Raw genomic sequence first — 13461 nt, 5'->3', positions numbered from 1 at the left:
CCCTTGACCTCTTTCTTTTTCTGTCTCTTGACTCTGTCTATCCAAACTTGTTTTTAAAAAAAATTCTTTTTTTTTCTTTTGGCATTTCTGCTTTAATTTTTTCACTTCTTTTATATCTGCCCTCTCCATTAGTTGCTTTTGCAGCTGGGAATATCTGTTTTCCTGTTTTAAACCTTTGGCTTTGATCCTTCCGTTGAGAGTGTTCTTTATAGAATTTTCTTTTACTTGCCCCATCACACTCTGACATCTTAAAAGCAGGGCTTCCTTTCCCTTGATCATTCCTCTCATATTTTTAATGTGTTCCCATTCTAACAAGAATTTTCTAATTCTCCTTATGACTCTGCTAAATTTCTGAGATTTGAGAGATTAATTCTAGATATTACCAAAACATGAAAAAATAATATTTCTTCTATTTTATGTCATAGCTTCTTTTTTTTATGTGAATTCCAGCCAATGGCTTTTTTTTTTTTTTGGTAAGTGTAGGGACAATTTCTAGAAAGGAGTAGACTCCATTTTTTTTTCTAGATAACACCTCCTATACAATGCTTTGGGGTCCAGAATTCTAAATGTTGTATCCCAGAGGGTCATATTGGGAGTACAGAGGGATGAGAGGTCTGAACACAGGAAGCAAGAGGTTTAGAGGATATGATTATAACCATTGCACCTAATTTCTTCTGTCATGAATGGAAGAAGCAACAGAGGCTTGTTAAGACTGGCGACCTTCTTTCTCTGGGAGGCTTTCCTTTCAGTTGCTCTCAGGACTATATTGGCAGCCTTGGGAGAAGGATCAAATGGGAACTTTTCATTTCAGCTGTGATTTCCATTTGAAGAAGCCATGTTGTCCACTTCAAAACTTCATAGTTGTAGTACTAAGATTCTCAATGCACTCTAATAGCTGCAAAAGGATTTCCTACCACTTGCCATGAGGACTGGACTATTCTTCTGACTGTGTTGGGGAGGTAGGAGAACCATCCAATGTAAATACCAATAAACCACTTGGGTCCTTTCATTGGGAAAAGAGGTAGTAGGAAGGGATAGAAACTGTTAGGTATTTTGTAGGGGAGGTGGTTTGCTGTAGGAATCTGTGGAAAAGTATGCTTCTAGGTATATGAAGAGAATTTCCCTTATTATTTACTTTGCTATGCTAGCTAATATATTTTGTCCTGAACTATTGTGTTCTTTTAGTGGTTTAGTAAAAGGAACATTGATGGGGGCTTTTGAGCTGTTTCATTGAGTGTATCCTGACACAAAGTGTGCTTTGACCCTGGGGCAGTATGTGTTTCTAAACAAATAGAATGTTCTTATAAATGGATTCTTGATATTTGATTTCCATACTAGTTGCTTCTTGAGTTTGGCTAACGTTGCTTCATGAACTTTCCCAAAGTGAATTTGAAGGACTGTTATAGAATAAATTCTATCCTTCTTCTCTTTAGAGAAGGCATGATATCTTCCACAAAGATCTTAATCCAAAGTTTCAATATGGAGTGGAGCTGATCCTGGTTCTTTCAGGCTATGCTACAGGCTATCTCTACTTTGAATCTATTCCTTTTGTCATTCCATTGTCACAGTAATATTCCATTATATTCATATGCCAAAATTTGTTCTGTCATTCACCAATGGGCAGATATCTACTTTGTTTTCAGTGCTTTACAGAAACAAAAAGGGCTGCTATTTGTATTCTATGAATATTTTTCTACGTATGAATCCTTTTTTTTTTTTGGCTCTGATCTCTTAGTAGTGGTGTTGCCACTACTGGTAGGAAAAACTATGTACAAGTTAGTGACTTTGAGCATAGTTCCAAATTGGGTTCCAGGATGGTTGGAATGGTTACTGGCTACATTTCTTATTCAATTCATAGCTCCATCAACAGTGTGTGTTTCTTCTCCCTTAGACTCTCCAATAACTATCATTTTCTCTTTTTTGTTATCTTTGCCAAAAAGGGGGGAGGTGTGTGAAGTTTACATTACTTTCTATGTTTAGTGGCAATTGCCCTCTAAATGAATAATTTGTGATAAATTAACTGTTGCAACTAGGGAAGAAGGAAATAGACTACATGCGTGAAAGTTGAGAAACTAAAAGATTTGCGAAGAATATTCTTTATAGCTAATAGACATCTTGGATGGGTAGAGAATAGATGTTCCTTGAATCTTGACTTGAATTTCCATCTGGAAACACAGGGTCTTAGATTAGCTAGTGGAGGAAAGAGAATGTGGGAATGGAAAAGTAGGTAGATCCCCATGAGTAGTTGGGAGGAAGAGGGATAGTGAACCCTGAGTTTTCTTGGGAAAATTTCAGGACCAGAAATGTATTTCCACTGGCAATATGGGCAGTGCAGGAGCCTGTTGTTTTAGATCAGCTAGTGGGGTAGGAATGGGGAAGTGAGGGGAAGATATCAGCACAAAACCCCACCTTATGTTAGTACCAAAGATAGCTTGTGGCAGTGGGGGTAGGGTGGAGTAGGGGGGAATGATGAGTAGAATCTCAGAATCCATCCCCCAAGATGACTTACAAACTTCTGTTCTTTCTACCACTCACATTAGAGCTTTCCATTTTTCTCATTCCCAGAGATTCTAAGCCAGTAACTGGCTAACTGGGATGGTGAGAATGGATTCTAGGGGCTCACCTTTCTTATCTCTTCTCAGGCTTCAAAACCTATTATTTGTGAGAATGAGGATGCTACAAAGAAAACAATCACAATTTTGGAAGCAAAGAAGTTTCCTTTTTGTGGGATAGGGATATAAGACAAAATAATGGAGTGGCATAGGTAAACGGAAACAAACAAATTATGCTAAGGAGTTTTTTCCTCCCTATCTTTCAGCTGAGCTGAGCCAAGGGGAAAAGCCTAGGAGCTTGCTTCTCTGGGAAGAACAATAAAACCTTTGCTTTAAGGAATTAGTGCTGTCCCCTAGGGCATGGGGGAGGGGAGAATTTCACCAGGATCCTAAAGCCAAAAGCTGCCTTTTTTTTTTCCTTTGGGTTCACTGGCTACATTTCTTGCTCAAAGATCAACCCAATTCACTCTGGAGCTCATAGACTGGACAACAAGTCCCCACCCACCTAGCACAGAGTGAATGTAATTACTAAGTAGTAATTGTTTCTCTTTTACCCAGGAACCCTGAGGGTCTTCCCTTCCCAGTTTAATTTTTTTTTTTATATTAAAGGGGCCATCTCTTGAAGAACTATTTAAAGAAGCCTATTCATTGAATGGGTGTATCTCACTCAAAATGAGAATGTAATAAGCCCTCAACCTGAAAGGGCCAGGGTCTCCCATTGCGTCCTGGGTGATCTCCAGCCATCCTGATGAATATCAGGTCACTGGACCCAGATGGCTCAGGAGAAGAAAGTGAGGTTGGTGACGTTGCACAGCCCTCCCTCACTCAAATCAAAGTCAACTGCAAGTCATATCATCGTCTTGATATCATGGTCCTCTTGGAGAACAAAGGACAAAAACACAGCTTTCCCTGCAAACTCTCCAATTAAATGGTGCCCTAGGGTGTGGGGAAGTGGAGAATTTCACCAGGTTTCTAAAGTTAGGGAAACCAAAGGTCTCCATTTACTAATATAAATTAATGTGTACATAAATATTTTCTAGCAGACAATATACATTCATTTACATTCACATACTTATAGGATTGTGTTGGAAGACTGGCACTTGCAATGACAAAAATCCTAAACAACAAAAACTTTCATATACATATATGAAGGTTTTTATTTTATATTTGTGTATGTGTATATATATATAATGGATACATGTATATGTTTTTGTACACATGCACATACATTAACAAAGTGGTAGAGAACAGAGACCAAAGATTATGGAAAGCATTGCAGCAATTAAAATCTCTTGGCTCTGCCAGATTAGGTTGGCAGTGTCCTTCCTTCTACTCTTTCCTTCCCCTCTTTGCCATTCTCCATTTCCCTTGTGGGTTCACTCTTGGTTTAGGGCTGAAGCAATGTCAGTTTGCTCATGTGAATAAGGATCTCTAGACTTTGTAAAACAAAGCAAACAAACAAAAAGAAGGATCCTGGTCTATGAAGCTCATCTTAGGTCTCATCTCATCCAATGGACTGCAAAATGGACAAAAGTCAGCCAGCCTCCTTAGAACTTTGAGCATTGATAACAACTGTTTCTTGTCCTTAGACACCACAAGAATGCCACCTCATACTTTGTCCCAAGGACAGTCCAACATAACTAGTTGTGGCAGCTCCCCTGCTTTTCTTCAGCATTAGTGTTGATCCTAGCCATGGTACTATTTCCATGATGGGTGGTACAGTGGAAAGAGCAGTGGATCTGGAGTCAGGAAGACCTGAGTTCAGATATGATCTCAGATACCTAGTAACTCTAGCAAGAAGAAGAAAGGAAGTCTTAGGAGGGGAATGTTCTTCACACAGCATTTTTTTGTTTGTTTTGATAAATATTTGTTCAGTTGCACCCAACTCTTCTAAATCCATTTGGAATTTTCCTGACAAAAATACTGAAATGGTTTGCCATCTCCTTCTCATTTTACAGATGAGGAAACTGAGGCAAACAGGGTTAAGTGATTTGTCCAGGGTCACACAGATAGTAAGTATCTGAGGCCAGGTGTGAACTTACAAAGATGAGTCTTCCTGATTCTACGCCTAGCACTCCATTCACTGATCCACCCAGCTGCATTCATGCATGTGTGAGATTTGTCTATATGTGTATCTGGAGAAAATTAGTTTACATTTGCCAGAGCACTGACATTCTTCCTTCCTTCGTAGTACCTCTGCCCTGCTGGTCCCAATTTCTTCATTTCCTGCCTCCTTGTTTTCCTTCGAGTCCTAGTTAAAACCCCACTTTCTATAAGACTCTTTTCTTGATTTCTTTAAAACTAGTGCCTTCCCTTTGCTATCTCCAATGTGTTCTGTATATAACTTGTTGGAGGTATTTGTTTGAATGTTGTCTCTCCCATTAGAGCTCCCTGAAAATCAGGGACCGTTTTAAAGGCCTTTCTTTGTATCACCAGAGCTTAGCATAGTGCCTGACATAGTATATGCTTATTGACTTGGCTTGACTTGCTGTGCTGTATGGTTGCCAATGTTTCTAAAATACCTGTTTATTGGCTACCTTCCCTAGTGATGCCTACAGCCACTAGAAGCCTTTACTAAATATCGCAGTGCTTCCATAAGTAGTTCTCCTTTTCTCTGGTTCTTCCTTCTTGTACTTGGCTAATGCTAACATTCATTCTAGTTATATCCTTGGCTCCATTGATATTTTCAGGATTCTGACCAGCATGCACCTTTTCCCTTCCCTGCCTCTTTGCTATCCTTTTTCTACCTGAGATAGAGTCTTGAATTTTAAAAGTACATCAAAGACTTCTATTCTCCATTGTAAAGAGGGTTCCCAGAACTATGTTGGAGAAACAATAATCAGGTAAGTGGTGTGGTAGGTAGAGTGCTGAGGCTGGAGTCAGAAAAATTCATCTCTCTGAGTTCAATTCTGGCCTCATACTCTTAATAGCTGGGTGAGCCTGGGCAAATCACTTAACCCTGTTTGCCTCAGCCTCTTCATCTGTAAAATAAGTTGCAGAAGGAAATGGCAAACCATCCAGTATCTTTTCCAAGAAAATCCCATATGGGGTCATGAAGTTTCAGACACGACTGAAAAAAGACTGAAGACAAAATAGATAGTAAATATCCAAATAAGGTTTTGAATCCAAATCTTCCAGACTTCAATTCTAGCTCACCATTAACTTGTGTTGGAACAAATACTGACTTGCCATGGAAAGCCAAACTTTGTGTCATTTAAAATATATATATATACATACATATATATATGTATGTATATATTTTTAGATCACTCATTCCAGCTTTCCTTATTGTCCAGATTTATTCTCTTCCTAGAGAATGTTATTTGAGAACACACACATGAACACATGCAAGATATATGAGAGAGGATGGAGGCACATACCTATTCACTCTTAGTCAGGTCCTTGGGCTTCCAAGAATTAAGAAGCACTGGACATCATGTTATAAAATCTTCCCCTTTTGTAGGAATGGGCTTTCTGTCTCTTTATCTTGGGTGTGCAGAGTGTGTAAGGAATGAATATGAGTACTTATCCATGGTTGTCCACTCCCTTCTAAGGGGGCAGGATAGACATCTGATTGTGACTTGATCATAGATTTTTGAGTTGGAAAGGATCCTGAATGGCATCTGGTCCAACCTTTTCATTTTGTAGATGAAGAAACTGAGGCCTAGAGAGGTTAAGTGACTTGTTCAAGGTCATATAGTAGCCGGAAGACTTAGATATTGAACTCAGGTTTTCTAATTTCAAATCACTGCTTTTTCCATTTTACTGCATTGCCCCTGATCTATGGCCACTGACTCACAAGTATGGAAAGGAGTATATACCTGCCATGTAGACTCAAAGCTGACCGAAATTGAAGGGAGAAGAGGAATGTTCTCTCTGCCAATTCAGATAAGGCTTTACACTATCTTTGGCATGGATAATATAAGCTGTTAACACATCCTACAGCAAGCTTGTGCATCATGGAACCTATAATGCCAGGTTAATAAATTTTCTATGGATCCTGAGCAAATGGGCTGATGCCACCATAATTCTCCCCAAGACCTTGCATGATTTGAAGGTTAAGAAAAAAGTCTGTAGTTAATCTCACTCTTCAGTCTTTCCTGAGAAAACTTGAATGATATATCTGTTTGGGAAACTGGAAAGATCTCTCTCATTAACTTGAGCAATTGAGAATGGCTGTAATAACAATAATACTTTGTATATTTGTGAAACATTTTATATTTTGGAAAGCATAATCTACCTTACCTTTTAACTTCCTTCTGTCAATTTCTGTGCAGTCCCTTAATCGGTGAAAAAGAATGTTAGGAAAAGAACATCCTGCCTTGGAAGATGAAGTTGGCCATGGAAGAGGTTTTGTTTTTTTACAATTGTTGTTGCAAAAATGACATAATCACGTATTATAAGATAACAGTGGGAAAAGTTTTATTAGAGTACAAAACTACAACGTAAGCCAAAACACAGAAAAGCACTGGATTTACATTCAAAAATACTTGTTGTCCAAAGTCAAAAGGGAAATTCCAGAAAACCACTTTCTTTACCAAATGTGTATGCTTAAATCTGTGGAAAATTTTGTTCCTTTTTTAGAATGAGATACCTGTAGGCTTTGGGTACAAATGCTCCATGTTGTCAGAGAGACAGCTGTATTTTACTTCACAGCTCAGTATTTTCGAGGCTGTTGAATAATATAAATCCTTTTTGGTGGGACAGTCTTTTCCAGGCCAGGTCTCGGCTTCTGATGAGCCACTTGGACTGCAGAGGGAAATTTGTGACTGATCTATAAGGTAGGAACAAAAGAAAAGTGAAATGAAAGAACGATCATTACTGAGGTTTTCTCTACCTTAGTCTTGGGAGAAAACTTTTTTGACTACAAAATGTTAAAACAGTAGAAAGCCATCAGATCACGTGAACCAGCTCTGTTGAGCTTGGCTGCATTCTCAGTAATTTTTCCTTGAGCCCATCCTCCTTACAAGAACTAGCAAATGTATAAGTCTGGGTCTTCCCCATGACCTTCACCTCATGCTACTTTTCTTAAAGACACAGATGACTAATCATGACAGAAATGAGTCACTTGTAACATTAAAAAACATGATTGTAGTAACTGTGGCTGTGAGTCTTTATCTTTGAAAAGGGATGTGAAAATGCAAAAGCATTCTGAGAAGAAAAATCAGAATGGTTAGGATCTCTGAAGAAAGGTTGAGATATTCTAGGTTATATAGTTAATGAAGAGGAAGTCAAAGGATAATTTAATAACAACTATAGAGAAAATAACCATAAGAAGTTTGGTGGCCATCTTGAATAGAGAAAGAACTAGAGGAAATGAGCTTTAATGGTAGTAACAAATTTAGGATAAAGAACTACTTCGCAGGAGGAAATTCAACTCTGGATCAACTAAGAGATGTTACAGAATTTTCATCTTTAAAAATAGGCATCAATGGTGCTAAATAATTTAGATCAGTTCTCCAACTTCTTGGGCTTCTGATCCCTTTATACTCTTAAAAATGATGGAGGATCACCTTAAAAGCTTTTTATTTTTGTGGGTTTATATGCATTGATATTTATCACATTACAAATTAAATATCTTAGTATTATTATGAAAACAATTTTGACCTCCTGAAAGGGTCCCAGAGACCTCCAGGGGATCCTGGAGCACACTTTGAGAATACTTCAAGATTAGATGAAATTTTCTCTAGAATTAAGGGAGTATAAGAGCTATTTATCAAGCGGCAATATGGTATGGTGGTAAGAGCACCAGACCTGGGGTCAAGTGACCTGGATTCAAATCCCATCTTTGGATACTTGCTTTTTATGGCACTTTGTACAATCACTTAACCCCAATGGCCTCAGTTTTCTCATCTGTAAAAAGAAGGGTTTGTACTAGATAGCTGTTGAGATCCTCCTAGCTAGATCTATGATCACTGGATTTGGAAAGAACCTTAAAGGTTACTTAGTCTACCCCTTTCTTCTTATAGCCTAGAGAACTTGGGTCAATGCTCAGCTCTCCTTTCAGTTCTAGTATTCCAAGCACCATAAATAAAATACTTTCTCCCAGAAAGTAAGACATTCTTTAAATCTTGGGAAATTTCTATAGTAACTTTCATTAGAGAATTCCAAGTCAAAGAGGAAGGGAAAAAAAACTATCCTTTTTGACTCTCATTATTAAAATGCTTTGGAACTAAACCATGAGAAGTTGCCTGGTATATTTTGGGCCATTCAAAGTCATTGCAAACATATGGCTATCCTATCTCCTAGTGAATGTTTTTGTTTTTGGTTCTTGGCACAGAGAGTTCTCTATCCTGGGAACTCCACTCAGGAAAAAAAATAGTTTCCTCCCATTCTTAACAAATGAAACCCAAAGGACAAGTCCTTGCTGAATGTCAGCAGAATGGTTTTAATGCAGCTATGGGAAAGGTTGTGAATTTTTAGGTCTTCTTGGTCTCCTTAAGAGAAAAATAATTAAGACTAGCATTTTCATTATTCCAGTTGGGATCGATTATTATCAGAATAGTAATGAAATACCAGACACTTAGAGTAACCTTTAGAAGTCACCTGCTTTGGTCTGCTCAGTAGCTAGGCAGAATGGCATCTCTGCTATCAGAAACCCCTTTTGGATTAATTTTATGTTAGGTTCAAGGAGTTATAAACAGGGAGACAATTCATCAGAATCTTAAGGTTCAGCTTAATATTTTGGTCCAGATCTGTGACCTCATCAGCTTAAGGATTTCCAGGTATGAAAACTCCTTTTTCTAAGATAGATTATCTATTCCACAATAAGTAATAGCCTTAGAGAATTGCCTGAGAGGTTAAGTAACTTGGCCACGGTCAGACAGCCAATGCCAGATTTGATCCCATGTCTTCCTGATTCTGAGGCTGACTCCCTATCACAAGACTGCCAAGGTCCAACTTGAGGTTAACAAAATTATTATTAAAACAAACAAACCCCAAACCACACTTATGTAACTAAAAACTGGGCACTTAGCCAGAGGGGAGGTGGTGCAACATGCAAGGACTAGAAAGGAAAAAGGATCACAGGTAATATTATATTTAATTGTGGAGTTGGAAGAGGGGAAAGGAGGTGAGAGCTGAGAGGTGGAAAAACAAAGAAGGAAAGAAAGGGAAAAAACACGAGTTGGAAGCACATATTGCTTAATATCATCATAATCATGGTTTTCCATTTATTAAGCCCCAGTGATATTTGGGAAGCCTGTAAACTGGTAGGGATAGTTAAGTAGCTAAGGAAATGTTATTATAACATTATTCTACCCCTTTATCTAGTGCGGAGGTTGCTCAATGTAACAGCCAGGAGTCTGAGTCAGTTTCCTTGCATCTCTGTCAAGACAACAACTTGACTTGATAGAGTTTGGAAAAAGAAAAAACATCATTAGGACTCAGAAGGAAGTGGAAATAGCTTCAGTCAGGAAAATAGTTTAATAATCCTGAGCAGGTTTGCTAAGCTGAAGGATTTTTAATGCCAGATCTTCACTGGAAGGGGGACAGCAGTCTTCAGTGTTCTCTGTGCTGTTTCCCACCTCGTCTCCACCTTGGAATTGCTTGGTGGAGTCTAAGAAGAAGCTCAGGCTAGAACTAAATGGAATATAAATTAAGAAAGCTATTATGAAGTAGTAAACAATAAAAGGAATAGATTCAGAGAAGCATTGGAAAACTTATATGATATGATGCAGAATGAAGTGAGCAGAACCAGGAGAAAGAGAAACATGAATAACAATGTTTAAAGAAAAAACTAACTTTGAAAGGTTTAAGAACCCTAGTCAATGTAATAATTAACCACAACTCCAGAGGACAAAAGTTGAAACATGCTAACGACCTCCTGACATAGAGATGATTCAAGAAGAAGGATGAGACATGAGGTTTTGGATGTGACCAATATGAGGATTTGTTTTGCTTGACTATGCACATTTGTTACAAGGGTCTTTTTCTTCCCACTTTTTTCAGTACAAGTGGAGAGTGGAGGGAGAAAAAAAACAACCTGATAATTAAAAAATAAAAAAGTTCGAAAAAGATTTAAAAAAATTAAAGTGACCTACAAATGTGTTGGCAGAATTAAAGGTTGACCTAACAATAAGTACAGAGAATTTACAAACACATAAATCACAGAGAAAGAGGGTGTGTGTGTGTGTGTGTGTGTGTGTGTGTGTGGTGTGTGTGTGTGTGTAGGCAGGATGTGTTGTTTTTTAGCTGGTGTTTGGCATCTAACCTTGTGAGAACTCTGAATTTTTCATTATCACCCCTTGCAGAATAAAAACATTATTGGCAATTGAGCTTTTTTTCCCTTCCCTTCCCAGGCTTAGGGTAAGACAATTTTGATTTTGGTGGCCAAATTTATATGGCAGAGATATACTTTTGGCTCCCCATGACAAAGGAACTAAATAGACACCATTCAGCCTCTATAGTAAGAGGCAACAGTCTTGAAATTTCTAAGTAAATCAATAGAAAATTTTAAAAAAATCATAGTAGGTCTGCAGTTGGTGCTTAATAGTCTTAAACACCTTAGTAGAGAGCTTTACAATTCATGGTTTCAGACTCTGAGAGGCAGTCTCAGAGCTAGATGGACCTAGTTTCAAGTTTAACTCTGATACATTCTGTCTCCGTGCTCTTAGGAACTCTAAGACTAAACTGCAAGTCACCTGTGGAATCTGCAGTGGGAGGGGGGTTTTCTCATGGTAAGCACCCTCCAACAAAGAAATTTAGGGCTAGAAAGAAACAAAACAAAATCAACAACCCCCATATCCTCCAACTCACAGGGTTTTAGGGAGAAAAAGACCTTTGTAAGTTTCAAAGTGTTAGAAAAATATGAATTGTTGACCTAACTAGTTTGGTCATGTTTTAGGGGAGTGAGGTGGTGACCCATGATTTTACCCATGTAGACAATTCCCAGTAAGGCACCTCCCTCCAGAAACATAGCTCAGTAACCCTTTTGTAAGGAATGGTCTTAGTTATCTTAGTTACCAAGAGACTACATTGTTGAGGGGTAGCACTTGAACTCAGATTTTCTGCCTCCAAGGTCAGTCTTCCATCTACTCTGCCGAGTAGGCTCTCTGGTTCTAACTAGCCTATTTAAAAGAGAAAATCGAAAAGAGTAAAAGCCTTCCTGGTATTGGTTATGAATGCTGCTTTTGAGGTGTGGAGGCCAGTGCGGTTCTCTCCTTTAGAGCCCACATTTGGATGATAGTACCAGACAGCTATTTCTTCCCATTCATCTTTACAGGATGTTAACTTCAAAGTCTACTGTTGGCACTTTAATTTCCACACACGGTTAAGCAAAGTGCTTACAACAAAACATCCAGACAGAGTCAGTGAAACTCAAAGATACTCCCATGACAGGATCCTCATCTATAAAAGAGCTGAAAGCTTTCTCTTGAGTGCCTTCCTTTGCCAATTCCATTTCACAAAGGACTCACTGACCTTTCTGGTAACTTGGAAAATGGGCACAACTTTAACCTCAATTCTACCCAAAACTCTATGTATGCCGAGAATTTATCTAACACATTTTCTTTCTTTTCTAAAAAAAATAAATTTGTTATTTATTTTTAACATTCTTTTTAAAAAAAGTTTTTTGAGTTCTGAATTCTCTCCCCTACCCGTTGAGAAGGCAAACAATATAATATTAAATATATAGCACATTTAATTTCAAAGTGGATTATTTAGGGTCATGGATCTAGAGGAAACTTTGGGGTCCCTTCATTTTACAGAGGTGAAAAACTCATGGAGATTAAATGACCTGCCCAAGGTCACAGAAGTGGTAAGCATCAAGGGTGAGATTTGAACCCATGCCTTCTAGAAACAATATTCTTTCCACTGTGCCTAATTGCTCCTGTCAATCACAAACAAACTATTCAGTTAATAAATCAGGTATTATTATACTCAAAATCTGATTCATGTTTTTATTTTCTTTAATAGAGGAAGACCAGAGAACTAGATGAGTCCTTCAAGTCAGAACAATAATGGCTAGCATTTCTATCATGTTTTAAGGATTGCAAAGCACATGACAAATATTATCTCATTTGATCCTTGCAGCTACTCTGTGAGGAAGGTGCTATTATCCTCATTTTTAGCAATGAAGAAACTGAGGCAGATAGAAGATAAATGTCTTACTCGGAATCAACATCTAAGGCTGTATTTGAACTCGTCTTTTTGACTCCAAACACAGCCTAGATGTGCCACCTATCATACTAGTAAGTGAGGGAGATGGATTTGATTTCTAGTCTAGTCATACACTCTTTTTCTAAAGAGATATGTCATCATTGTTGTTCAGTCGTTTTTCAGTTGTGTCTGACTTTTCGTGACTCCATTTGGATTTTCTTGGCAAACATACTGTAGTGGTTTGCCATTTCCTTCTCCAACTCACTTTACAGATGAGGAAACCGAGGCCAACAGGGTTAAATGACTTGTCTAGGGTCACACAGCTAGCGTCTAAAATCAGATTTGAACTTACAAACATGAATCTTCCTAATTCCAAGCCTGACATTCTACCTATTGTACCACCTAGCTGTCCAGATGTAAAGATATCGCTAACTCTAAAGGCTGGGACATAAGGTCATGCCATCTAATTATTAGAGGCATGAAGTAGGTCTGGCTTCCTCACCTCATGGTACTAGTTGTGCCCTACTACAAGAGGTGGTAGTGAATCTACTTCACCCTCATCCTCTAGGGATGTACTGAATAAATCTGTGAAAAGGTGATATAAGGTCTGTAAAGTCTATACAGCAAGGGGTAGTAGAAAGAATGCTTCACACAATCAAAGGCCATGGGTTGGAATCCAGATTCTGCCACTTACTACTTAGGTGACCTAAGTAGATCTACTAAGAGCAAGCTGCTTTACCAGAGACTCAGCTTCCTCATTTATAAAATACTTGTACTATCTGACAGGATCATGGTGTGGAAAGACTTTGGG

At 38.3% G+C, this 13461-nt stretch overlaps 1 protein-coding gene across 2 annotated transcripts in view; it reads right to left on the bottom strand.

Moving 5' to 3' along the window:
• Positions 1-6949: 6949 nt before the first annotated feature.
• Positions 6950-13461, bottom strand: part of DAPL1 (death associated protein like 1) — a 37111-nt gene continuing 30599 nt past the window's right edge. For both annotated transcript variants that reach the window (XM_072612060.1, XM_072612061.1), the window contains one exon: positions 6950-7326. In XM_072612060.1, coding sequence (XP_072468161.1) covers positions 7210-7326 — 117 coding nt within the window. In that variant the 3' untranslated portion in view covers positions 6950-7209. The remainder of the gene's footprint in view (positions 7327-13461) is intronic.

The sequence above is a fragment of the Notamacropus eugenii genome, chromosome 5, assembly GCF_028372415.1.
Source record: "Notamacropus eugenii isolate mMacEug1 chromosome 5, mMacEug1.pri_v2, whole genome shotgun sequence".
NCBI classification, from domain to species: Eukaryota; Metazoa; Chordata; class Mammalia; order Diprotodontia; family Macropodidae; genus Notamacropus; species Notamacropus eugenii.
The sequence above is the reverse complement of the archived record's forward strand: the minus strand, read 5'-3'. Positions and strand labels throughout refer to the sequence as shown.